Consider the following 27,172-nt stretch of genomic DNA (forward strand, 5'->3'; position numbering starts at 1 on the left):
GCCTCTCTCAGGGGAGACGTGTCACCACCATGGGCGCCATCTGTCTTTCAGAGGTGGCCACAGCGTCATCCTTTCTTGACACCTTTTGCTTGGCTACAGAAAACAAAGTTAGGTGAGTTTCTAAAAGTCCCAGTCATGTAGCCGAATGGCTTGTGGAGGAGGAGGTAGGAGAGAGCAGAGCAAGAAAAGCCCACCAATTAATTGGTAAACGCTTGCAGGTTTCTCTGGCCTAGCCCAGGCTGGAGAGGAGATTGGCTTTGCTGTCGATACTCAGGTCCCTAGTGAAGCATCAAAGCTGTTCTCCTTTATCAATCGTGGCCTCCCCTTCCAGCATGTTCCTGTAACTTACCAAGCATTTATGACATTGATTTTACAATCGGGCTGTTAACCCTCCCGCCCCTTCAGGCCTGCCAACCTTTTTGGCCCGAGCTGTCAATCAGATGTCGTCCAGCCAATCAGGCACCTCCATAAGAAGAGCCCCCTGGATTCTCACCTGTGTGCCAGCTAAGCCTTCTGAAGTCCCACTGCATTTACTGTTTGGTTTGGCTTAGTGTAGCCATCGTTGTTTAAAAATCACTGTGTCTTTTCTAAGGCACACAGAACTCGGTTGTAATGGAGTTTGAGGTTACATGCTTGAGAGGTGGGGTGTGCGTGTGTGCGCGCGTGCGCATGTGTTTTTTGAACAAAATAGAGGACACATTCTTCCAAAAAGTTACTTCTCCAGAGACTTCTGGTAAACCTGCCTTTCCCAATTTTTCCCGAGGGGGAGCTGTTGGCTCACTGTGCAGTCAAGAATCAAGAAATGAAAAAAGAATGGGCAGATGGGGGTGGGGTGCGGGAAGAGAGAGACCGAACCTAGCCAAAACCTTCCTCCGATGTGTATGAATGAGACGGGTGGAGAAGCAGCCAAGAGTTCTCCAGGAAGGAGGCCGAGGGGGAGGGTGGCCTGGGATTTGCAGGCGAACCATCAGGACCGTGCGAGAGGCTGAGTTGCCTGTAGGATCCATGCCGGACGGAAGGGACGCCCCTGTGATGATGTGACCACAGGAGCAAGAGAGGTGGCGGGTGGCCCGATGCCTCCCTCCCTGGGGAGGCGAAGTCTCAGAGGGCAGATTCAACTCAGTGGCACTTTGGAGTCCGAAACGGAAAAGCCCCAGGGCTGAAGGGCAGCTGCTTGCGCAGCTACTAGTAACTCCGAGGCAGGTGTGGAACGGGGGGCCGGCCGAGCCCGGCTCCTGTCTTGGCTTGCCACTAAGATCCCTGACAACAGAAACCACCACACCAGGGGTGACTGGGCCCTGTCCAGACAGGGCAAGGGCGATGCTGCTGGACGGGGAGCCGCCAGTTGAGAGGCTTCCCAGCCATGTCGAGCTGAGATTTCGTGCCATCACAGTCGTGGTCTGAAGCCAGCTCACTCACAAGCAAGAGTGTTCTGTGGGTTTGGGGGAGGAGGTGGGATCTGGGAGATCTGCCGTTTGGTTCACAGTGTCAGGGTGGCACTGGGCCCGTTTTTACATTTAGCGCCTCAGTTGTACTGCTTGTCAAATGGGATGGTGCTTCCCAGAGCCGGAGAGGATGAACGTAGCCACGGTCCCTGTCGAGGGCTGGCAGAGCACGTCCAGGCCCCGCAGACTTGCTCTCTGAGCTGTGCAGCCTTCAGTCACTTTCGTTTGAGCTCCGAACTAGACATTTGGCCAGTAAGAGCAACGGCAGCAACTTCACCTCCAAATCAGCGAGCGTGTCCCCACACAGGTTTACCGTCCTTTGTCTGGGGGTACAGACTCTTCGTCCTCTCGTCCGTCCCTCCCTGGTGTTCCCTTGGCCCACAGACCATGGGGTCAGCCAACAAGGACTTGGTGTCGGCCATCTGTATGCAGTAGGGCCGCCATTGTGCGTCCTCGGCGGGACCCGGCGAGGTGATGCGACTGTCCTCTTCTGTGGCCATAGCCTGGCCCCGACTCTAACGCGGTGCTTGCAAAGAACGGAAATTCGAACCAGTTTCCAGGGGGTAGAGCAGCCGACAGTCTGAAGACAAAGAGGGGGTCTCCTGTGTGCCCCCTTCCCTATGCTCCCCACTCTTGCCACAGACCCTGGCCATAGAGACCTGGTGCCAGCTGCCTCCTGCACGTTCGTTGGACGGCGTGGGGCGATCGCTGGGGTCCCTGCTGCCCTTGCGGTCTCTGTTGTGGGTGTGGACAGAAGCCTGTTAGAGTGCTCTGTGCGGGACCTAGCCTCGGCCCTCCTAACCTCTTTCCTTTCTCTCTCTCTTCCCCCCTCTCTCTCTCCTCTCCCCCCCCTTGCCTCTGCTCTTCAGGTCCGATCCGTACTGGGTGCAATGAAAGCTCCACGCAGGCCTTACCATGGAAGGCTGTGACTCGCCTGTCGTCTCGGGGAAGGACAATGGGTGCGGTATCCCTCAGCACCAGCAATGGACTGAACTCAACAGCACCCACCTCCCCGACAAACCCAGTAGCATGGAGCAGTCCGCAAGCGAGAACCACGGGCCCCTGGAGAGCCTGAGGGCCCCCTTCAATGAACGCCTCGCGGAGAGCACCGCCCCGGCTGGCCCCGCCGCCGAGCCCGCCGGCAAGGAGGTCAGCTGCAACGAGTGCTCGGCCTCCTTCGCCAGCCTCCAGACCTACATGGAGCACCACTGCCCCAGCGCGCGCCCCCCGCTCCCCCTGAGAGAGGAGAGCGGGAGCGACACCAGTGAGGAGGGGGACGAGGAGAGTGATGTGGAGAACCTGGCTGGGGAGATCGTCTACCAGCCCGATGGCTCAGCCTACATCGTCGAGAGCCTGAGCCAGCTGACCCAAAGCGGTGGCGCCTGTGGCAGCGGCAGCGGGCCTCTCCCTTCGCTCTTCCTGAACTCTCTCCCCGGGGCAGGGGGCAAGCAAGGGGACCCTTCTTGTGCTGCACCAGTCTACCCACAGATCATCAACACTTTCCACATAGCCTCATCCTTCGGGAAATGGTTTGAGGGCCCAGACCAGGCTTTCCCGAATACCTCAGCCCTGACGGGGCTCAGCCCCGTCCTGCACAGCTTCCGCGTTTTTGACGTGCGACACAAAAGCAACAAGGATTACCTGAACAGCGACGGCTCTGCCAAAAGCTCCTGCGTATCCAAAGATGTTCCCAACAATGTGGACCTGTCCAAATTCGATGGCTTTGTGCTCTACGGCAAGAGGAAGCCCATCCTGATGTGTTTCTTGTGCAAACTGTCCTTCGGGTACGTCCGTTCGTTTGTGACCCACGCGGTGCACGACCATCGAATGACCCTGAGTGAAGACGAGCGGAAAATTCTTAGCAATAAGAACATCTCCGCTATCATCCAAGGGATTGGCAAAGACAAGGAACCCCTTGTAAGTTTTTTGGAACCAAAAAACAAAAACTTTCAACACCCTTTAGTTTCCACAGCTAACCTCATAAGCCCCGGACACAGTTTTTATGGGAAATTTAGTGGCATTCGAATGGAAGGGGAGGAGGCTCTCCCAGCTGGCTCTGCTGCGGGCCCCGAGCAGCCCCAGGCTGGTATCTTGACCCCCAGCACCCTCTTGAACCTTGGCGGGCTCACCAGCTCGGTCCTGAAGACCCCCATTACCTCAGTCCCCCTGGGGCCTCTGGCCTCCAGTCCTACCAAATCCTCAGAGGGCAAGGACTCTGGGGCAGCAGAAGGAGAGAAGCAAGAAGTGGGCGATCCTGATTGCTTCTCCGAGAAAGCAGAGCCAGCCGAGGAGGAGGCGGAGGAGGAAGAGGAGGAGGAAGAGGCGGAGGAGGAGGAGGAAGAGGAAGAGGAGGAAGAAGAGGAGGAGGAAGACGAGGGTTGCAAAGGACTCTTTCCAGGCGAGTTGGACGACGAACTGGAGGACAGGCCCCATGAGGAGTCTGGGGCCACGGCAGGTAGCAGCAGCAAAAAGGACCTTGCTCTCTCAAACCAAAGCATTTCTAACTCCCCCTTAATGCCTAATGTGCTCCAGACCCTGTCGAGGGGCGCAGCTTCTACTAGTTCTAATTCTGCTTCTTCCTTTGTTGTCTTTGATGGTGCGAACAGGAGGAATCGTTTAAGCTTTAACAGTGAGGGCGTCAGGGCCAATGTGGCAGAGGGCGGCAGGAGGCTGGACTTTGCTGACGAAAGTGCCAATAAAGACAATGCCACAGCACCAGAACCAAATGAAAGCACAGAGGGCGACGATGGGGGCTTTGTCCCCCATCACCAGCACGCTGGCTCCCTCTGCGAGCTTGGGGTTGGGGAATGCCCCTCGGGGAGCGGCGTGGAGTGTCCCAAATGCGACACGGTCCTGGGCTCCTCCCGCTCGCTGGGCGGCCACATGACCATGATGCATTCTCGTAACTCGTGTAAGACACTTAAGTGCCCCAAGTGCAACTGGCACTATAAGTACCAGCAGACCCTGGAGGCACACATGAAGGAGAAGCACCCGGAGCCGGGGGGCTCCTGTGTCTACTGCAAAAGTGGGCAGCCCCACCCCCGGTTGGCGCGAGGCGAGAGCTACACTTGTGGTTACAAGCCCTTCCGCTGTGAGGTGTGTAACTACTCCACAACTACCAAAGGCAACCTCAGTATTCATATGCAGTCCGACAAGCATCTCAACAACATGCAGAACCTGCAGAACGGAGGGGGGGAGCAGGTGTTCAGCCACTCCGCCGGGGCGGCGGCCGCGGCGGCCGCTGCTGCGGCCGCAGCGGCCAACATTGGCAGCTCTTGCGGGGCCCCCTCGCCCACCAAACCAAAAACCAAGCCCACCTGGCGGTGCGAGGTGTGCGACTACGAGACCAATGTGGCCAGAAACCTGCGCATCCACATGACCAGCGAGAAGCACATGCACAACATGATGCTCCTGCAGCAGAACATGACCCAGATCCAGCACAACCGCCACCTGGGCCTCGGCAGCCTGCCGTCGCCCGCCGAGGCCGAGCTCTACCAGTACTACCTGGCCCAGAACATGAACCTGCCCAACCTGAAGATGGACAGCACCGCCTCGGACGCGCAGTTCATGATGAGCGGATTCCAGCTGGACCCCGCCGGGCCCATGGCCGCCATGACGCCTGCTCTAGGTGAGGCTGAGCGCGTGCGCGTGTGTTCTCGTGACTTGAGGTGAACAGGGGAGCAGTGAGGATAGACCGAGGTCCCGCTGATTTGGTTCGTTCTGTCACGTCCTGCGGATTTGGCTCTGATGGTTCTTTTTGCAAGACTTGGTTTTGTGTGGACGTGAGTGTCTGACCATCAGCTGTTTCTCTCGAGGAGCCCTTCTGGTGTGCGTATGGAGGATCGTACCCGTGCAGCAGCCACACGACTTGGTTCTGGCTCCACGGTCCGGGATGAAAATTTCAGTGTTGCCTCTAGTGTCGGGCTTCTGGTCGACTTCCCTCTCTCTTCCCGTCTTCTCTTTCTTCGACCCTTCCGCAGTTTGAAAAATCGCCACAATTCATCCGAAACTTTCGGGGTCCGTTAAATGTTTGCTGTGACTTGGGAAACTTGCAGCTCAGGTTTTAAATAGGGACAGTCCTCTCCATTAAGAGCAGCTCGAAACCGTAGCGTACCTTATTCACATAACCAAAGGCTGGTTCTGTGCGGAGCGGGGAGCCATCCAGATATGTTCTGCAAACTTCTCCAGTGTATTCATGAGGAGGATCTCGATGCAAGAGACCCGTTGCCTTTCTTTATTGTCTTGCGTGAGTTGTCAGGGATAAGTATAGTTGGGAATTCAGTTGCCCTGAGGCAACCATAAAGAATGGTGTGCTAGATGAACAATGAGTAAATTCTAAAACCGTACATCAGAAAGAGCAAAGTTTTAAAATCTGTTGGAGGAGCCTTTGTTACCATGAGAAAACAACCCATGTTAGAGAACGTGAGCTGGCTGTGTCCAGACAGCCTGTCTTACCCACTGGCTGCATAGCTCTAGAATGGAGTCAAGAGGATAGGATTGGGATGCCAAAAGCCATGAGTCTTTCCATGAAAAGGATCATGAGCACTTTTGGGGGAGAGTCTCTGTAGCGAGAAAACGTGCGAATCAGTTCCACGAGGACCATTGTGATGGTTTGGCTGTTTTTCCCCCACCTACCTTTGCCTCAGATGGGCACTGCCTGGTCTCCATCCCCCAACCCTGCTAATCTCCTGGGACCAGTGATGGTGGCCTGACTGAAGTAGTAGTCCCTTCCTGACATGAGAATAAGTTGTTCTCGGCAACAGAGTGTGAGCAAGTACCTTTATTCTGGTGGTTTAGGTTAATCCCAGTTGGCATGTCTTTGTGTGGTGTTTTAGTCCTAATTGCTGCTGATGAGTTATATTTCATAGCACTTAATTTGTTTTTCCTGCTATGCACTTAAATTTGGATCCTTGCTACTTTAATTCTTGTTTTCTATTTTGGAATATTGACCTGTGGATCCTTTATTACCAAACGACTTGAAGAATGTTTCACCAACTGGTTAATAATGGATGCATAGGGATCAATCATCTTATTTGTCCCCCGAGTGAACCATAGGGGATATACACCAAGGGATGGCCTCGTACTGTAAGACATTTTTTTTTTTTTAAAGCCTGTGGGAATTGGGGTTTTCTCATCTGGAGATTTAAAATCTTGGGGAGGCAGATCTTGGAGTAAATCAAATCTGATGTAAATGGAATGAAGGCACAGAAAATGGATGGGTTCATACTGGGTCAAAGTGAGATCTTTTTAATTACCTTGAAAACCAGTAATTCTGAGTAAGGCTTGAATGAAGCAATAGAAAAATACTGTGCTTTTTATACCAGCTCTCTGTGAGTCCGCGGGGCACCATGCATTATGGGCATATGGCAGGTGCAAAAGAGACAAGAATGGATCCCTGTGTTCTGGATGTACATAGCAGACCCATACTTCATTTATTTTTTTTAAAAGAGAACAGAGCTTTTCCTTCTAAGGACCTTCTCCAGGTCAGCCAAGCATAGGCCCTTGAATTTTCAGGGTTACTGCTTATCAGCCAAGGTGTGTCTTTGGAAACCTCCTGTGTCCACCTTAGGCCCCAAGAGCTGCTGAGATAGAGTGAGAGTCACAACTGCTTTATCCTGGCAGCCTGAGTGGGGGTGTGGGTACGAGAGCGCATGCGCCAAGGCCTTAGGTGTAAGTGCTATGACCTCGGCAGAGGCCAACACATGCGAATGTGAAAGGGCCATCACGGTCAGTTCTGTCTGCAGCCCTAGGATCCTTCACGAGGCCACTTGTGAAAAGGCTGTAGGTATTAACTAGGTATTCCTGGGCTCTGCAGGGGGAGAAACATTCTTGTGAAATCCACTTCTACTTACCAAGTTACTCCTTCCTTTGACAGAACCTTCTCTTTTGTGATCCCAAGCAGATGCTGATTCCGGGGATGCTTTCTTCCTGGAGGGCTTGGAGGAGAGGGTCAGCACCCTTGGGTCTGGTCTGGTAGGGTGTGCTGCCATTTGTAGATAAGATACTAGGCTGGAGGGCATCTGCAGATATCCTTCCAGGCATCCCCTTACATGATAAAGTTTAGCCCAGCCCTGAGAATCAGGTAGCTTACAGAGGTGTCTGCGTTTTTCCCCGGGAGCCGACTGGCTATAGGACACCTGCCTGAGATTTCAGTAGATCCTCTGCTTCTGTCTTTGAGTCTAGAAGCTGTCTTTAATCCATGTGCCTCTCAGACGCAGACTCTCGTGGCAGAGTGTAAATTCTAGTGTTAGACATGGGTGCCCCCTCGCTCAAGAGTAAAACCCCTGCTGAGTTTTCACTTCCAGGGGGCGCTTTTCCTAACTTCCTCCGCATTGGGTGAGGTTCCTCCACTTCTTGCGGGGGGCTGATCTGGTTCCTTCTTGTTCTGCAGATCTGTAGGAGTCTAAGCCTTGGGTTTGTTCCTCCAAGGTACGTTCTCCTCTGGAGTTTTGGCTTGCCTGTCGCCTTCATTTCACTGCTTCTCAGTGTCTGTCTTTGATTTGCATTTCAAGAGCTTGAAATGGGAATAGGGACTTATGTCCTCTGTGCGTTTGGAGGATTTCTCATTTTTACTCAGGCATCCAGCAAGTGACAGCTGAATTTCTCTTTAGAGCAGTATTGATGTGCTGAGGTTAAATTTAAAAAGTGGGGAAAATCTGATGCTTCAGGTGGTTGGCATCAGAAACAAATATATGTTTGCTCCTTGTCTTACCCTCTGGGCAGTTTCTGCTTTGACTGAACACCGCTTGTGTTTCATGGATGCTATCTGGCCTTCGTCCCCATTAAGGGATGGAGCTTTTAGGCTTTATTTCTCTCTCTTTTTTTTTCTTGTCCTAAAAAGAATGTCTTAGTTATGGCTCCTCTCACCAGCAGAGATGGCAAGGGAGGAGACAAGCAAAAAGCTTCTTGAGCCTTCTGGAATGCACGTTGCAAAAGATTTCTGTGGCTTGGTACATTGTGCACAGGCTTCAAACACAGCCAGACTGCTCAGTAGAACCTGTAACTGATCTTCTCATTAGAGTTGCCTCATGTAGCGTAAATAAGAAAATCATTAAAAAAGAAATCTTTTACTTGATTAGCCACTAACTTCGATTATAATCAGTCATTAAAAAAAAAAAGTAACCTCAGCCCAGCCATAAGTAAAAGGTCAGATCTGAGTATCATTTGGGGAGGGGCAGGGGAGGACATGGTAGCTCCCATGTGCATGTGTTTGGGGGAGAGGTAAATCACAGAAGCCAGTGCTCAGTGTTCTGCTTGACTGTATGCTGCTCGGGAATGGAGGGAAGACTGCTCTTTCATGATAGAAATAAGAGTTTGCAGTTCTAATATCCCAGTGAATGAGAGCCCATCCCCGGTTTATGTAGGGCAGTGATGAGCTGAGAAATAACAGGGGTGGAGAGGGAGGAGCAGACTCTTTTCGGGAACTGCGAGCTGACCTTTGCGTGCCATTACCCGTCTTGATCCACTTCCTGAACCTGTACCATTTTGGTTCCCTTTAAACCTTGTCCTGCACAACATCTGTGTGGGGGGCTGGGCACTCTCTAGAGGTTCAGTCAGGACCTCTGCCCTACAGAGGGATGGGGACACAGGCCTCTGTGTGTGCCTGATGAAAACAGAGAATGTGACGTGTCCTATAGCAGACTTCCATTTCATGCATAGTGGGGGCTCAGTAAAGGGGAGTGACTGTGTTCTTGGGGACCTGTTGGAGGAGCTGGCACCATTGACAGGCAGGCAGAATATTGACCCGTGGGGTGTGCTGAGGAATTAGGGAGACCGTTGCCAAATCTCAGATGGAGAGCTGTACCCTCCGCTGCAGTAGCCCCCAGCCACATGTGGCGATCTAAACTTAAATGAGTTAAAAAGAAATAAAACTAAAAATTCAGTTCCTTGGTTGCAGCTTAGCCGTGGCTGGTGACTAGCCCATCGGATAGCACAGGAAGTTCCGTTGGGGCCATGCTGCTGTAGATAAATTCTGGGCCCTGTTCTGATTTACCACGAAGGCTGTGTATCTTAAAATGCAGCTGTAACTAACTTCCAGCTTTTAGGGGTCTGGAGTTTCAGATTCTGTTATGTCCAGTGAATGATGTTTATTCCTATCTTTTCTTAGATCTGCATAAAGAACTGAATCAAAATATTCAAGAGATTATGGTTCTACATCTTCTTTCCCAAAAGCAATAAATAAATAAATAAATAAATAAAGGCTTCTGCAAATTTCAAAATGTCCATGGAAAAGATCCGAACAGATAAAGTTGATTTTTGATTGGGGTGGGGGGTGGGTGTTCCCAGTTAGTAGTGCCTTGCAACACTTTCAATGTAATTTTTTTTTCTCCACCCCCCCGGGTTGAGGGTGGAGGAGCCTGGGGGTGCTTCCACTGGGGCCACAGCTGTGAAACTGGCCTCTGATGCTCTCCCCCTCTTCTTCTCTGCAGTGGGCGGTGAGATCCCCCTAGACATGCGCCTCGGGGGCGGGCAGCTGGTGTCCGAGGAGCTGATGAACCTGGGCGAGAGCTTCATCCAGACCAACGACCCATCACTGAAGCTCTTCCAATGCGCCGTCTGCAACAAGTTCACCACGGATAACCTGGACATGCTAGGGCTGCACATGAACGTGGAGCGCAGCCTCCCGGAGGATGAGTGGAAGGCCGTGATGGGGGACTCGTACCAGTGCAAGCTCTGCCGCTACAACACCCAGCTCAAGGCCAACTTCCAGCTGCACTGCAAGACGGACAAGCACGTGCAGAAGTACCAACTGGTGGCCCACATCAAGGAGGGCGGCAAAGCCAACGAGTGGAGGCTCAAGTGTGTGGCCATCGGCAACCCCGTCCACCTCAAGTGCAATGCGTGTGACTACTACACCAACAGCTTGGAGAAGCTGCGGCTGCACACGGTCAACTCCAGGCACGAGGCCAGCCTGAAGCTGTATAAGGTAGGACCCGGGCTCCTTCTGGAAAGCGTGCATGGGTTCGCTGGGGGTTGGGGCCTGGGATGGCTGCAGACGGGTGACAGTCTGTGTCACGGTGGGGTCGGTGACCAGTTGGTGTTGGAGGGGGTGTTGGCGTCTGCTTCCTCGTGAAGCTGCTGCATGCTGGTGGCTTCTGGTAACCAAAGGTTCTCTCTGAGGCTGCCCCATTTTGGAGGGCAGGTTTTATGGACAGCAGCCCGATACGTACCTCTCGACTCTGGACATCTGGCCTTTTCTCCCTTACAGTTGTTTGTTACGGCTTTTACGTACCTTTGTGTTCCTGCGTTGCCCCATTCCCCTGCGTTCTTTTTTTTTTTTAAAGATTTTATTTATTTATTTGAGAGAGAGAGACAGTGAGAGAGAGCATGAGCGAGGAGAAGGTCAGAGGGAGAAGCAGACTCCCCATGCAGCTGGGAGCCCGATGTGGGATTCGATCCTGGGACTCCGGGATCATGACCTGAGCCGAAGGCTGTCGTCCAACCAACTGAGCCACCCAGGCGCCCCTCCCCTGCGTTCTTCACGCTCCCCTTTTCCGTCTCTTCCCACCCTTCTCCCCCTTTGATCTCTTCTCTCCTGGAGACCCCTGGAGTACAGAGTTCATTTGTTCATGGATTCATGGATTTGTTCGTTCATTCACACATAGATATTGAGCACCTCCTGTATACCAGGTCCTGTTCTAGACACACGCCTCCCCCCATGTACAAAGTAGATCAAAAACAAAAGTCCCTGCCCTCCTAGTGCTCCCACTCTCTTGTAGGGAGTTGGATGATAAACACAATGAATAAATTGCATAGTTGACTACAAGGTGGCACATGCTATGGGGCAATTTTAGGGTCCTTGACGGGGAGCTCCTTTGTTCTTTCTCCCTTTGCTTCCCTGTCCCGGGCCCCCTTTCTCTTCCTCGTATTTACATTTCCCCTCTCTTCCCCTGGGCTGCTTCTCGATCCTTCTCCTCTCCCCCTCTGTCTTCTCTTCCTTCCTTCCCCCCGGCCCTCCCTGGCCCTCCCCACCCCCTCCAGTCTCTCTCTCTCTCAGTCCATAGACCTTAACGGTGAGGAGGAGGTGCTCACATACTGTAAATAGTCCTTTCACTTGCGAGGCAGAATTGCTCCAGACGTTTCTATTGATTTTCACTGGACTTAAAGCCTCACCTTTTTCTCTAATCATCCCATAATGGCTTTAGTATGAACAATCAGGTACAAATGGCCATAAATCTGCCCAGCCTCCTCCCACATGCCTTCCACACCCTTTTCTCTTTGCATTTTCTCCCTTTTATCCTCAGCCTCTCCCCCCACCACCTCCCTTTGGCTTTCACACCCGTTCTCACTCCCGTCTTTGGGCTTTGGGCGAGGGAGCCTTTCTGTTGACCCCGAGTGAGTTTATACCTTCACTACCCCTGGTGATTTTAAAGGGAGACTCCAAGTAAGGCTTCCGGTCCTGCCCCTGTGTCAGCCTCTGCCGAGATCGGTAACTATGATTCATTTTACAATTGCTCGTCTTCAGCTTGGCAGGAGGCCTGTGTAGTGTGGATAAGAAGCCACGTTAGGGGAAGGAGGAGAAGACAGAAATGAGGTGGTGGCACTAGAAGGTTCTGGAATTGACTGCCGACCCCAGCATGGATGGGCTGGGGCATGGTGCAGTGGGGAAGGTCTGAACACCAAGCAGCCAGCTCCCTTGTTCTAAGCGAGCAGAATCCTCACTGGATGGTTTAGTTTTAGACCACCATTGAAAGAAAAGGCTCCTTGGGGTCAGTTTAAGTTAGAGGTCTCAGGCAGCCATAAGGGGGAGGTGGTTCTGATGTGGTCAGAAAACCTGATGGAAAACCTATAGAAAGAAACTTTTCAAAGGACTTGACTGAGCAAAATTAGTTCAAAGTACTGCGCGTGGCCACGGAAGATTGTAGGCAACTTTGATGAGGGTTGTTTAGAAGTGGCAAGAAGCCAGCCTCTTCCATCTGAGGAGGGGAATAAAAACGCTCTTTGGATGATAAAATGTACATGGTGGTGATTCGCTTTCCACGCTACACCCTCCAGTGAGAGTATACCACACCCTTAGCTTTGCTTCTGAAGGGCCTGGAACCTGGAGGATTCCCTGAGATGATGGCAGGTCCCCAAACCACCTTCGCCGGTCACACCTAGCGAGTCAGGTTGAGGCAGTTTCCAGGGTGGATGTCAGGGAGGAGACGGGGCTTTCCATCTGGGTTTTGCTGAACTATGGACACTTTTCCTTCTTTAATTCAAAAGATGGAGAAAACTCGGACTTAAAAAAAGCAGTGCAGATGGGAGGACCATCGATATTGGGGTGCAGGATAGAACTTGGGAACCAGCGCCGGAAGGAGAAGTCCCCAAACAGTGCACTTGCCTGGCACAACCCCAGGGGTGAACACCGCCCCCGCCCACATTCAGAGCAGAATTCCCTGTGTCAGGAGCCGTGGGTCATTAGTCTGGTCTCATTAGTCCTTGGGTAATGAATGTCCCCTGGCTTGCCGTGGCTCTGCTGTGGGGGCGGGGAGCGCTCAGCCACTCCTGAGTGACACTGAGATGGGTTTCTTCCAGGGCGCGCGCCAAGCCTTCCGGTCCAGCAGTGTGACTAAGACAGACTTCTCCTGCCACTGAGGGGGCTCCCTGTCTTAGGGTGTCATGAGTCTGTAGATTTGGGGCGGGGACTGGAGGTGGTTGAGTCAGTTTTTCTCTAGGCCCTGGTGTGGCCTGTAGTAAATGGAGATTGATTGCATGTTATTTTTCCTCTTGCTAATGTAATCCATTAGCCCAGCACATGCATAATCAGTTTAGAGCACAGTTAACTGGATGTAATCGAGTTCTTTACTGTCTGCTAGAGAAACCACTCCAGATGCTGCTGACCTGGGGAGGGCACCAGGCTTCTCACACACAGCCCTCCTTACTCACCCCTTCCCCAAGTCCCGCCCTCACTGCCCACCCCCCACAAACCCGTCCTGGTCCCCACCCTGCCCCATCCTGGTTCCTTGGCAAAGTATTCATTATTGGTCAGGGAAACTTCCAAATTTGCTTTTTGCTGCACCTGCTCCAAGAGCCATGATGGAGGGGACTTCCTAACGGGTCTCCCAACCCTCGCTTTCAACGGAGGTCTTTATTCCCTCCCCTTCCTTTTTCATGCTGGAGGAGACAGAACAGCCGTCTCAGGAGATGCAAGCAGAGGCGTAGCTCTCTGGTGTGACATTTGACCTCACCAGTCCAGAGTCCCTTCTCTTGGTGTCATAAATGCTGGGACAGACGTTGCTGTATTAAGACTGAGCTGTCTGAAAGCATGAGCTAATTTCTAATCCGGACTGAGAAGGGGTTTTGTTAATCCACTACCCCCATCCCACCTCCCCAGAGAACAGAAACAAAGAACGCTGGTGATGTTCTCTCCCTTGCATGGAATTGTCAAGTTTTGATTGTGTGAGAGCAGTTTTTTAATCAAGATTCTCCTTCAGTGTATTCTTCCTGTCTGTTTCCTGGAAGTGGAGGGGAGTGTGTGTGTGCGAGCGTGTGTGTGCGTGCGTGTGTGTGTGCGCGAGCGTGTGTGTGTGCGTGTGTGTGCGTGCGTGTGTGTGTGTGTGTGTGCGTGCGTGCGTGTGTGTGCGAGCGTGTGTGTGTGTGCGTGTGTGTGTGCGTGCGTGTGTGTGTGCGTGTGTGTGTGCGTGCGTGTGTGTGCGAGCGTGTGTGTGTGTGTGCGTGCGTGTGTGTGTGTGCGAGCGTGTGTGTGTGCGTGTGTGTGCGTGCGTGTGAGTGTGTGTGTGTGTAGGGTGGGCTAGAGAGCCCCAGGCATCAGATGGAAGCTCTTTACGTTTCTCCGGGCTTCCAGGTTGCTCTGTGAAATGTTCATGATCGAATTCCTTAAGTGGTTTATTTGTGTGTCTTCAAGAGTGGTGGGCTCTGGTCCAGCTCTTAGTGGTGCTCTGCCCATATCCTCATACCCTCTGCTGTTGGGCACCGTGACTGATCGGTCCTGTGGGAAGGCCAGCAGCCCCAGTCCCGCTTAGAGGCTGATCCTTCTGGGTCAGAAATGGAAGCATGTTGTGGGAGAGAAAGGTACTTTTCTCCCCTTGGGGCTTGAGGTCCAGAATGTGAATTCCGTACCTTTCTCCTTTCCCACGTAAAGGGATCACTCCCCTCTTGGAGGACCTGCCTACTCTCCCTCTCCCTCCAGCCATAGAGACGTGAGGTGTGCTTGCTTCCCTCCAGCAGGGGAGCAACAGGTTCTGACAGATGCCTGCCCTGTGTTCTTCTCCGTTCTCCTGCAGGTCCCGAGTCCCTGGTGTGTGGATTGAGAGCTAGCCTGGGCCCTTAGGTGTCTGTCTCTCTCGACCTCCCCGCTATGTGGTGTCCATGGTGAACTCTGAAATTTGTAGTGTCTTTTGCTTGGGGAAAGAGTACAGAAGGGACAGTTGGAGATCAGTGCACACCTGCCAACTGTTAGAATCTGGTTTTCCCTTTGATATTTTTCTTCACCTGAGAGTCATTGGACTGGAAATTTAATAAAGACCCCACCAGAATCTGTTACTCAAAAGTTCCCAACTGAGATGCCTTTGATTGGGCCGAGACTGAAGCTTTCATATTCATGTTAAATTATATACAAAGGAGGTCATTCCCCATGATCAGGCCAAGCCTGAAGGTTTCCTATACTTCTTTGTGTATAATCATGGGAGTCATCTCCCATGGAGTGGTGTTTGGGCCGGCCACCAGAGCGTGAGACACCAGCTCTGCTTGGCGTAAGGTAGGAGATAGACCGTGGCACCACTTGGCTCAACACACCCACCCACCCTCTCCGCACTGTGGACTTGAACACTGGCCACCCTACTGGGATTCTGCAAAGTGAGAGGTAGTAGGAAACCCTCCATCAGACTCGGCATGACTTGGGATCCCATCTTCTCTGTTATTTCCCTGACTCATGACCTCGTTGGGGCTCTCTCCCAGCAGGGCCGATCAGAAGACAGAGAACAAATCCCACAAAGATTTCATTGACAGTCTGCATTCTGCGTGCTCCTTTATGGTTACACTTGGGCGGTGGGCTGGCTTAGGAAGACAGCTGCATGTTCCATGCCTAGAGGTGGTGCCTGGGAGCCTTCGTCTTGCTTGGCAAGCAGAAAGCATAAATCCACTGGTGACCCTTGCTTGCCTCCTTCCTCATCCTTTCCTCCCTGGGGCTGTGACATGTTTGAGGCACTGGGGCAGGTAGCATCTGGTTTACCTTGTCATTCTGGAACCAGTTTCCTAAACCTTATCTTTTCATTAGGCTAACTTTTTTTTTTTTTTTTTAAAGTTTATGTTTTTGCCTCCTTCTTCCCATACCTTCGTGCCTTCATTCAAAAATGAAAGGAGGGGACTGTTTTCATGGTTGATTTAGAAGGTGTGAAAAGCCAGACGATCTGGTGAATTTTAGCCCAGTTATTCTCCATGCCCTCCGTCACTAAGAGCAGCTCGGCGTCTGACGTTCATGACCCTCCCTTGATTCCTGGGCTCATAGATGTGGGTCTCCTGGAGCAGGGCTGGGAGACTGCACACGGGCCCTGTGGTCATTCCCGGAGAGCCTGAGTTGGCTCTGGTGGTATTTCTGACCACCGGTTAGCTGGTAGGTTTAGATTCTATCCTTTTAAGCTTTTTTCCTATGCTTATACTGGTAGACATGCATACACATACGTACTATCCCTTTAAAAAACCTTTATAGACACAAGTTGTGCTCTTAGCTTTTTTTTTTTCCATGTGACTTTTGATCCTGAAAATCATTTCAGGTCAGTACATAGAGATCTAGTTCCCTCCTTTTTTTTTTTTTAAAGATTTTATTTATTTGACAGATCATAAGTAGGCAGAAAGGCAGGCAGAGAGACGGGGGGAAGCAGGATCCCCGCTGAGCAGAGAGCCCGATGCGGGGCTCAATCCCAGGACCCCGAGACCATGACCTGAGCTGAAGGCAGAGGCTTTAACCCATTGAGCCACCCAGACGCCCCTAGTTCCCTCCTTTCTTTTTCTTTTCTTTCTTTCTTTCTTTGTTTTTTTTTTTTTTTTAGTTCCCTCTTTTTTTAAGGCTATGTAGTATTCCATGCATAGCACAGTACTCTTCAGTTCCTTTGCTACAGGTTTCCCAGAAATCATCAGATGTCTACAGTTTAGGAATCATAAAAAAAAGAAAAAGAAAAAACCCCAACATTTTGGAAAAATTCAGTACAGAGTCGATGTTGTACAAAAAAGAAGAGAAACAATAAAAGACGAACCATCTCACTGATGTACAGGGAGGTTATCTGCCGTGTTCTGATTCTGTAGACAGTGAGGTAGGGAACAGGTGTGTGCATAGATCTGTCTAGATCTGTGCTGTCCCAAGAAGTGAGGTCACTGGATCCCGGGATGTAATGCCAGCAGGTATTTTTTACTGCCTCTTCCAAATGAAGGTGAGCATTTTTTCCCCTCCCTGTTGGGTGATGCCCAAAGCCTCACACAGTGACCAGCACCCTGTTCCTTTTCTGCTTTCCTCAGGTTGGCAAAATGGTTACAACGTGGACCTCTTTAATTCTTACATAGGGTGAACACTCTTTCACGGCTTTGTTGGCTGTTGGCAGTTCTGTAGCAGCCTTCCTGTTCGTAGCCTTTGCCCTTTGTTTTTCTGGGTTCTTTTTTCTGGTTGATCAGCAAGAGCTCCTGACATAAGGGGTTAACAGTCTCCACTGTGCTGTGCCATGGACATTGCCATAGTTTCTCCTGGTCCTTTGTTCATCTTTGCCTTGGTTTTTGAGGCATTTTAACATATCAGAAACTTTCGTTTGTATGATGTCCGGTCTGTGCATCCTTTTCTCTCTGTTTCTAGCTTTTCTCTTTTCCCAAGGAGGCTCTCTCTTGGCAGTCTTAGGAAATTATAGAAAAGAACAGCCCCCTCTAGAACATTCATTACAAGCCAGGTCCCGTTACACAAGCTTTACATATACTGATTGATTCATCGACTGTCGATGAGCCTGTTTCCAAGTGGGGAAACCAAGGCAAAGAGAGGTTACAAGTCACAAGCTAGTGAGGGCTGTTGGAGTGAGGGTTCAAACCCATGCAGGATGGTACTAATTTGACCGATATTTTCTTCCATACCTTTTCCCTCTGCTTCAGTCTTTAATCCCTGAGGAGTCTATTCTGTGTATGGTGCACTGTAATGACTTTTTTTGTATTGTGTGATTTAGACCATATTTTCTTTCAAAGTGGATGGTTGATCGTCCAACAATTCCTTAAATAACCATCCTTTCCTAGCTGATGTAAAAAGCCATATTTATCGTTCCCTTCTCTCTAAGTCGTACAGAGCCGATTTAGATCAGTCTGGACATATTTACAGAGTATTGTTTGTCCAAAGTGCTGTGGAAGGAGAAAGGGGAACAGACAGAGACAGTTCTCTTTTCAAGACATGTGAAGTCCTGTGGATGAAATTTCGTCGTCCGACCTTTTCTTGTTTCTCTCCAGCTTCTTCCCCAGGGTGAAATTTCTTGGATTAATTACCTTTATCAAATTCACTAGAGTGAAGGACTGTCTTCAGGATCCACTAGGGTTTGGGAGAGGGGCTGAGTTGCTTATTGTTCCTTCATGGAAACTGTGCTCACCAAGTATCAGAGAGAGAGAGAGAAAGAGAACAAATATTGAAACTGAAGATCTCTTTTCTGAAGTTCGTATTCAGATAACAAGGAGACAGCCTGACTCCGACCACATAGTTCCAGTATAAACTGTTTTCAGCTACTGGTGATAAGTCCCCTTTTGGATTCCAGAGGTGTGCTGAGCTCCTGATTCAGGCAGAGGAGCTAGGAGGTCTCCCTTCAGATAATCTCATAACTACCACATTGTCAAAATACTTGAAAGCTTCCCAGTCCTTAAGCCGAAAGCCCTAGATCTTCCTTGAGAGGAAAATCTCTGTCAGTTCCCTCCAGCCATGTAGAGGAAAAAGTCACACTTGGGCAATGCTTCGTAGGAATGCCATCTGCTGCCCTAGGGGTGCTCTGTAGTCCTGAGGGGAATTTTCTGCGAGTATTCCATGGCCTCCACATTCCAGGATAATTCCATGTGTTTCCATCATTCGAGGTAAGCCTAGTCTAGCAGAAAAGCAGCACCAGAGAATGGGACAAAGGTGCAAACCCAATTTCCAGTCCTTCCAACTTGCTGAGGACCTGGACCAAAAGGGCAGATTTGAATCCATTTACTCCCAACAGGTGTCTCTGGGGTTTTGTTTGTTGGTTGGTTTGTTTTGAAAGGGAAATGGTAAAGGAACAATTAAGCATTCAGCCATAGCCTTAATTCTGTTTTGGACATAACTTGAAACTACAAATGCCCTTTAAGTGTGGGGTGGGAAAGGCTGTTAGCACGAACACTTAGCAGTGAGTCATTTTTTTACTGTAATATTTAATAAAATTAGGTTTCCTGCACTTGTTCCAAAAAAAAAAAAAAGAAAAGTAATCAGCATATAGGGTGAAAGGTAAAAATGTTGGACAGAAAATCTATTGCTCACAGAAATGTTGGAGGTTATTGAAACTAGGGAGGGACTTGAGGGTGGTGACCCCGTGGAGAACTGAACCCACCACAGCGGAGACCTCCAGGCAGAGTCCCCAAATTCGGCAAAGAAAAATGAGGAATAGCTAGTTACATGTGAATTGCAAACAACAAGTAATGTCTTAGCGATAAGCATATCCCATACGCCGTCATTTCATGTGCTTAGTGAAATTCACATGTTACCTGGGCATCCTGTGTTTTATCCGGCGACCCTTCCTCTGGATGGTGAAGAAACTCTTGCATAGCGCCTGCCAACAGGCTTGACAGGAGCTTAAAGAGAGATAAGCGGCTTCCTTGTTGGTAAACCTCCTTTTTTCTTTTTTTCCCAGTGATTCTCAACAAAAGAGGAAAATTACAAATGCCCCTAATGATGATTTCCAATTTTTGTTATTTATAGAAAACTGTCATATCAGATTTTCACATTTTCTGCATTAAATAAAGTGCTTTTCCTATAATGAAATCTGAAATTTTCTTCAGAGCTATTTGTTAAAATTTGCTTTTCAACAATTTTTTTCATTATTTCCTTGTCCTGAAGTGCTTTCATGTCACACAGCGAGACGGTGCCCCGGGAAATCCCCCTGCCACTGTGCCAGATGATTCAGCTCTCCCTGCTCACGCTCAGGCCCCTCTGGCCTCCCTGTGCACCTGTTATTTACATGTAGGTAAGAGAAATTCCCAGTGCTTGAGCCCTGGCTGCTGTACACAGAAGACCCTGAGTGCTTACCATATATAGGATGCTAATAGGAATTGCCGAGAGTAGATTTGAACTGGGACTAATCATCAAGAATAATCAGGGAACTTTCTCTAGGGTCCACGTCCTCATCCTCTAAAAGGCAAACTAGTTAGAAGGTTAGAAATGTTTATCTACGGAGAGTGTTTGGTTTGTAACCTGTTAATTAGCAGGGCAGGTTCTCAGACCCAGAACGAGGGCCTCCAAAGCATTTCTGGTCTCGTAGGTCAACAGTTGTAACCGTCCTCTCGTCGGCCCGGGACGGCCTGTGCGTCGGGCTTGCGGAAAGAATTTCTCCTCCGCTTGCTGTGCCTGTTGAGTCTTGCTCTCTGGTGACAAGCTCCTTCTCGAAGATCGTTGGGCCTTTGTAACCACACCGGAGCCGACATATTGTAGCAGGCCGTCCTCATTTCCTTGTCCCTTGGAACGAGGCCAAAGACTGGGCTCTGATGGCGGGTGTCCCTGTACCTGTCTGTCGTGTTCACTGGCTTCCTCTTGCTGGGTCAGGCTCCGGCGCTCGGGACAGCATTCCCCTGTGCGGTCTCTGGGACACAGATGAACGGGAAGAGAAATTCTCCCTCTGGGTCAACAACATTTGTTGAGTGCCAATTGCGTGCTGAGCTCTGGAGAGGATTTTGTGTGGACTCAGGCTAATGAATCTTTAACACGTTGTTTTCCCCCTGAAAAACCTGTTTTGTGTGGGGAGCTCTTTGTGAGTGGCGTGTGCCGGGAGCGTGTCTTGTGCCAGTGTCTGCGCTCTGTGGTGGCAACCGCCACGGTCCCTCCTCATTTCAGTGAGGCATTCATGCTGCACTGGCTTCTCAGTCTGCACTTGGTCCTTGGGCTAAGCCGGGGGATGTGGGCAGAGACCATGCATAGTTCTGAACTAGGAGAAGATTATTCTGGAAACTTGGGGCAGACAAGTCCAGTCTGTGTGGGGCTGGAATGTTTTCCTGATACATTCTTATTCCTTTCTGTCTTCTTCGAGCCCCCAAAGCAGGACAGATGACACAACCCTCCACAGCCTGGTAATGCCTGTGCTGCTTTGACAACCGAGGAAGACAGAACCCAGAATGACCTCACAGCTTTTCTCACAGAATTCTGTGGCCCGTTCCTGTCAGGGGAGCGCCAGCATCACTAGGCTGGTCGTTGACTGAGTGGTGTTGGTGCACACACGTAAAGGTCACCCAGCTCATTCCTGGCTCTTACGTACATGCATCTTTGGGGACTTTGGCACAGTGGGAACGATAATGTTGGGGTTTTGTGTTGATTCCTTGGTTCCCTGTGGCCCTTGCAAGGGCTGTGGGAGGGAGTGTGTGGCAAGCGGGCGTCCTGCAGACAAAATGTCTGGGCTCCTGAAGATCTCGGAAGGGCTCTGATTTCATTTATGGCTGACACTGCCCTAGTGGGATGACCCTGTCTAGTCTTAGAATCCATATTGCTGACTTAAACTAGGACTCCTATGAGCTCAATGCTTCACGCCCCAGGCTCTCAATGAACCAGCGACTACCACGGGCCAGGAAGGTTCTCTGAGCAGTGGCATGTGCTATTCCTGCATTTAGGGCACTTTGTGTGTACTTGTGAGGGGAGACAGGGCCACCCCCAGAGGTCCCCCTTCTGCTCCGGTGTCACCCTCACCAAGGTGGTTTTCAGCAGCAGCATCCCGTCTCTGCCGGGCCTTCATTTTTCTGTATTGCCTTCTCCTACCACGTCTCTTGTTTTTGAAAATGTTTCAAGATTAAAGAAGCTGGGGGAACTTTCTGAGGCTCTTCCAGTCAGCCAAGCCAAGAGGCGTGGGTCCTGGGACTGCCATTTCCTTGGCGCCCTAGACGTTAGTCAGCAAGTGTGACTGTGGCCAGCTGTGGTTGAGGAAGTGCTGTGGGGAGCCCCGTGGCGGGAGGCATCTGCCTCCGTGTTTGTTGGCTTTCTGGTTCTCAGATTAGGGTCTCACCATTGTTATTATTTTTGCCCAGACTCGGTTCCCATTAGTGATGGCCACAGCTGCCAGGATAGGAAGGTCTCATGGCTTCTCTGGGGACAAGAAATCTGTACTCTGTCCACGAATGTGTCCCGCGTCATACCCACACGCCTCTCCCTTCACTCCACGATCTCTCTACCCTAATGTGCACGTCTGAGCCTTTGGTGCCTGGAGTTTATCCAGAGTTCAGACTTCTCCCTCTCTGGCCTTGTAGCTCCCAGAGGGCCCCAGAAGTCCGCCTGATGCTCCTTCTGCCTTCCCGGGGCCTTCCACAAACACAGTTGTGTGCTTGTCTTCTTTGCCTGGCCTCTTCTTTATTCCTCTTGAAGTGTGGCATTTGGAACAAAATTTTACCTGAAGATGTCTCAGCAGCGACAAAGCCCAACTCCACCGAGGGGTGACTAATTACACAGCTAATTAATCCAACAGATGTCATTGCAAGTGCTCCTTTCTTTAGAATGTAGGTGCACACATTCCACATGGCTGACCTGGGCTTTGGGCCTGTTGCAAAATGTCTTTTTTTTTTTTTTCTTTTTAAATCAGACTTGGACTTTTAAGGATGAGTATCTTTCTTGCCCTACCTTTGTGCTCTAGTGACATGGCCCTGCTTTTCCAGAAAGCTCTCTCCCGCTCTTCCAGCCACAGATGGTATCTCTGCCCTGAGTGCAAGTCAGGCCATTTGGCACCGAGCCGATCTGTGTGTTAGTCTGATCACGTGTTGGTTTGTTTCCCCAATAGTCTGTAAGGCTCCACAACACAGGAGCTATTTCCTCCGCTGTAGCATGTTTCCATCTGAGTGTCTGAGCATCAACTCCTCAAACTCAGCATGGCCTAGAGACAGGGCTTGATGCCTGTAACCCCCAAATAACCTTTCTCCTTTAGGCTCCCGCATCTTGCCGAGCGCCGCTGCCAGGCTGCCATCAGCTCAAGCCAGTAAGCTGGCCCTGGTGTGTGGCCCCCTTTTCTTTCACTCCCTCCAGCCCACCCTTCAGTAAGTCCTGTTGGCTCTACCTTCTGTGTTTTTACCACCCACCCCTTTGCCACTCACTGTGTCAGTTCTTCCCCCCGCTCCTGCTTTTGCCCCTTGCAACCCACTGTATATGGCAATTTTATGAAGAGGAGAATCAGATCAGAGCAGTCCCCTGCATTGACCCAGCAGTAGCTCTCCATCCTACATAAAATAAAGGCCAGACTCATGGCTCTGGCTTAGAAACTCCTCTCTGACCGCGCTCCATTCCAACTTCTTCTTGGAACACTCATCCCTTTGCCCACTACACTTCAGCCACACTGGCCTCCTTTCTCTCCATTCAGTGTGCCACGGGGCCTTTGCACCTGTGGCTCCATTGCCCAGAATGTGCTCTTCTGACCTTGGCATTCAGCTCTCATTTAAATGTCTGGTCCTCTGAGAGGGTTTTCCTGACTGCCTGCTCTCAAGTTACCATCTCTTCACTTTACCCATGTTTACTTGTCTGCATAGGCAGTTATTACCCCTTTTTCTTGCTTGTTCATGTATCTGTCTCCCAAAAGATCAGGGACTGTGGTTGTCATCTTCATGGCTTTACCCTTGGTTTTTAGAAGAGTATCTATTGGTCACCAGCCTACGAAGCGTTTATTGGAGTGACAGAAGTACTAGCAGAACGTGCCTGTGGTTTCTCCCTGACCCCAGAAGGCGGTATAGCAGCCCTGTGTGAGCAGCTTGGTGACTGCAATTGAGAGTCCAGAAGCACATGTTGGAGTAAACCGAGGGCCTTGCAAAGCTGTTCATAGCCATGTCACTTGCCGTTGGCTTTGTGCAGAGCTCTACCTCCGTACCGACCCACTGAGAAACGGGTTCTGGTCCCCTTGTGCAGCCTGTATTCAAGTATTGCGAAAATTGCTATGTGCCTCTGGATTTGGCCCGGTATTCCAGGATTCTGCCAATCCATATCACAACTCTTTCTACTCAGGGGTCCTAGAGATTGATGTCACGGTAGAAAAATTAATGGTGCTTTGTCCCTTTTACTTCATATTATGGTCCGTTTTTATAGTAGTCTTCCTCCTCCACTCGGTTATAAGACCCTCAACAGCAGGATCTGTTGATTTTCATCCACCTTTGTGTCCTTCCCCGTGTCTTAACGATGTTAGATAGACAGAATGTCAGCTGAAGATTTAGTACCCAAGGACGGAATCTTAAACACAGAAATATGAAGATCAGGTCCAGCCCTGAAAAGCCTGCTCTTCTTCAGAATCTCGCCTGCTCTGTTGACTCCCGCTCTCCCTGGGCAAATATCCGTGTCCAAGTGATGCTAATTAGTCCCGGATCTGGTTGTCCCCAAGAGATCCATGAGCCTGGTGGCAGAATACATTCCCGGTAAGAGAGGCCCCCAGTCGGCTTCTGTCCTCTGCTCCCATGGTCACGCCACATAGCTTTGAGTACCTTCTCTGAGCAGAACTGTGTTGCAGCTTCTTCGGGCTGTGGTCCTAAACTGTGTCCATTGGGTTGACTGTGATTCAAAAAGAGATACATTTTACTTCGGTGACTCAGCTCATACATAAGAGAGAGAGATTTTGTGTCTGTCTCTGAAATAGAAGTTTTGTAATTCAATTTTATCCTTTAAACATGAACCTCATATTGCTACTTACTGTTCTTTCCTGTTGTTTTACCCAAGTCTTGGTTCTATGCCCTGCATGGGTTTGAAGACCCGCCCAGGCAGTGATACTCAGCCCAGCGAGCTTTGAAAAAACAGAGGGGCAGGCCTGGCGCAGCCCAGCCCACGGAGGTTCTGATTTTGTGCTCTGCGGGCTTCTCCGGTGTAGCCCTGGGTTGAAAACCATTGCGGCGATGGCTTGCAAACCACGATTTGGATAATAGTGCCACGTTGGGTACAAAGGAGAGCTGGAGTTCAGTAAGAAGAGTCAAACGTGGACACGAGTTCTCCCTGCCTGCAGGGAGGTTCGGGGAGGGAGAAATCGCTTGCACTTGGTTAGATCAGAGGAGACCACCTCAAAGAGAGGGCTGCTGGACTTTGGGCAAGATTTGAAAAGAGAGCACTTACAGAGATGGGCAAGCTGGACAAGGGCAGAGTCTTTTCTCCCCATCAAACCTGAGGCCATATTACTAACCTGATTTTAGGGACTAGTGTTTCCTCTCACTCTCTTGTGGTTACTATACCTCTTCAAAGAAAATCAGTTATAAGCCGAACATTTCATACTAAAAACTCACTGGAATTGGGGCCTTTTTAGTTTTCTCTGCTTCACATGATCTGTCGCAATAATAAAAATATGAAAAAAATGCCCCATACACAAATACTGAACTCCAGTTACGGCTTTCCTCACTGAAGCATATACCGTCAGTGGTTTACTTCACAATGCCTTCACAAAGCTGCATTGATGGACAGATAAAAGAATGGAGAGCCATGCAGTAAGAGATTAGTTTTAGCATCTGGGTGGTGGACATATAGGTGTCTAGTGACTTTTTTCCAGTACTTCTCTGTAACTGTCAGTGTTCATAATGTAGTGTGGGGGCAAAATTTTTAATATGGCCTTTGGCTCAGCCATGCTCCACCATGTAGAAGCTTTGTGTTTGACGTGAGTCCTGTTCTCCACTCTCACTGTCTTGCTCTTCGCTTTCCCCGGCCATGGGGGAGAATGATACTGGGGTGCTGTTGTATCTCTGAAGACAGGGCTCAGGCGAGTTATTTCAAGAATAGGGGGCTTGCAGTGATCACTGAGTTGCCTGAGTGTATTCATAGGACTTTAATGTTTTGTTTTTAAGGGAATACTTCAGTCTCTTCTCTTAAGTAATGGAGCTGGAGCTGGTCTAGTGAAGTTCTTGGGAAAGCTAGAAAGTAACCCAAGTCCAGCTTTATTTTTGCTACTACTTCTTTGACCCTTTTTCCGAGAAGTATTTAAGTGGTCTTCAGTTGTGAGAGGAGAGAGCCGTGAAGTTACTTTTACTGACATAAGTTTATAAAATTTCCCTGCCGAACCTAGGGACTTCACTATTTGATATTCATTCATTTATTTATTTATTTTAAAAGCAGGACTTCCCTGCAAGCCACCAGCACACATATCTTTCCCTTATGTGATGAAAATGAGCTGTATTTAGGTAAGACTGTAGGCTTGGAAACTGGAGCAAAGTACACAGCACACTCAGAGAACTTTTTAAAAATATTTTCTTATATTTCGGAAATATTTATTTCTGATTAAAGCTAATGCATATTCACCTCCCCCAAAGAAATTATAATCCAAAAATGCACAGCATGGAGGGCAAAGACTGAAAAGTGAAAGTTACATTCAAGTTAACCTAGAGTGCATTTGGCTCTGGTATCTCTTTATGTTTTGTGTTTGTGTCTGTTTCCGTTTTGTCACTTTGGCAATGCCACAGAGGATGGTGAAGGGGGAACAGCTTCTGAACACAAGGGAGGCGTTAACTAGCGCTGCAAATCTCCCATATCCACTTTCCCAAGTTAGTTCATTCCAGTTGAGAACCACAGTGTTGGTGGCGTGGTTGACTTAACATTGCCTTAGGGGTCCTCCTTTAGTGTTGACATTTGTGTCCCTGCTTGTGGCTGTCCTGTCCCAGTTCCCATTCACTGTAGTAAACACCTGCAGTCAAGTATGCAAAGCTGTTTCCATGGCAACCCTTTGTTATCCATTAATTTAAAATATTCCAAAATTTTTCTTCAGCTGAAAGTTTTGTTGTGTGTGTGTGTGTGTGTGTGTGTGTGTTTTTAACTGTGCATTCATTCCTCTTCTTCCCTTATTTTGTATGCAGCAAGTTAATCTCCTTGGCTACTCAGGTTCTGGATGTTTTCTCCCTACCCCACCTCTTTTGAGAGCTGATTTTTTTTTTCCATTTTTCCTCCCCCCCCCTTTTTTTTTTGCTTTAATGAAATAAATGGCTAAATCCAGGCTCTCTGATTACAGCTCTGAGTCAATAAGTAGGAGGAGATGCCTTCCTCCTTGATTTGAGAGAAGCAAAACTTAATGCGGAACAATCTTTAACATCTGAAATGATGTGCAAAGTATGTGCAACAGAAAAATCTCACCAAGTTCATTGCCTGCCTGATGATTAGATCAGCATGAGCGGATCTGGAAAGTATTCTTGAGAAACAGAGCCGCTCTTTGTCGTTTGAATGGTGAATTTAAAGGCCACTCTAAGGACTGAGCTTTGGCAACGTGAGTTTCATGCTGGTGTCAAGGGGTACGTAAGGATGGTGCCCACGGCTTAGGTTTGGAAACACCTATGAAATGCAATGCAAATCAATGGCAATAACATGCTAAGATTGCAAATTTGAACCCAAATGAGGAAATGCAAAAAAGAAAGCTTTGCATGGCAACACTCCTTTCACATGCGGTAATTATTACTACCAAATAGGGTATTTTAATGTCCAGGATCTGGGACATCCTTATGCCCTACCATTGCTACTACTCCATGGGCAAAATTTTACAACTCTCATAGGCTTGTCTTTTGCATTTCTCATAATTCAGATGAAGGTAATGGTTCTGCCATTTTCTGTCAGTATCCTACTATTCCTTATTTTAGCAAGG

At 49.7% G+C, this 27,172-nt stretch overlaps 1 protein-coding gene across 1 annotated transcript in view; it reads left to right on the top strand.

The window, feature by feature from the left end:
• ZFHX3 (zinc finger homeobox 3) overlaps positions 1-27,172 on the top strand; it is a 187,550-nt gene that overhangs the window by 26,838 nt on the left and 133,540 nt on the right. Inside the window, 2 exon segments of the mRNA XM_045076247.1 lie at positions 2,315-5,073; positions 9,875-10,371. Coding sequence (XP_044932182.1) covers positions 2,361-5,073; positions 9,875-10,371 — 3,210 coding nt within the window. The 5' untranslated portion in view covers positions 2,315-2,360.

The sequence above is a fragment of the Mustela putorius genome, unplaced genomic scaffold (assembly GCF_011764305.1).
Source record: "Mustela putorius furo isolate JIRA1106 unplaced genomic scaffold, ASM1176430v1.1 tig00000174_pilon_pilon_pilon, whole genome shotgun sequence".
Lineage (NCBI taxonomy): Eukaryota > Metazoa > Chordata > Mammalia > Carnivora > Mustelidae > Mustela > Mustela putorius.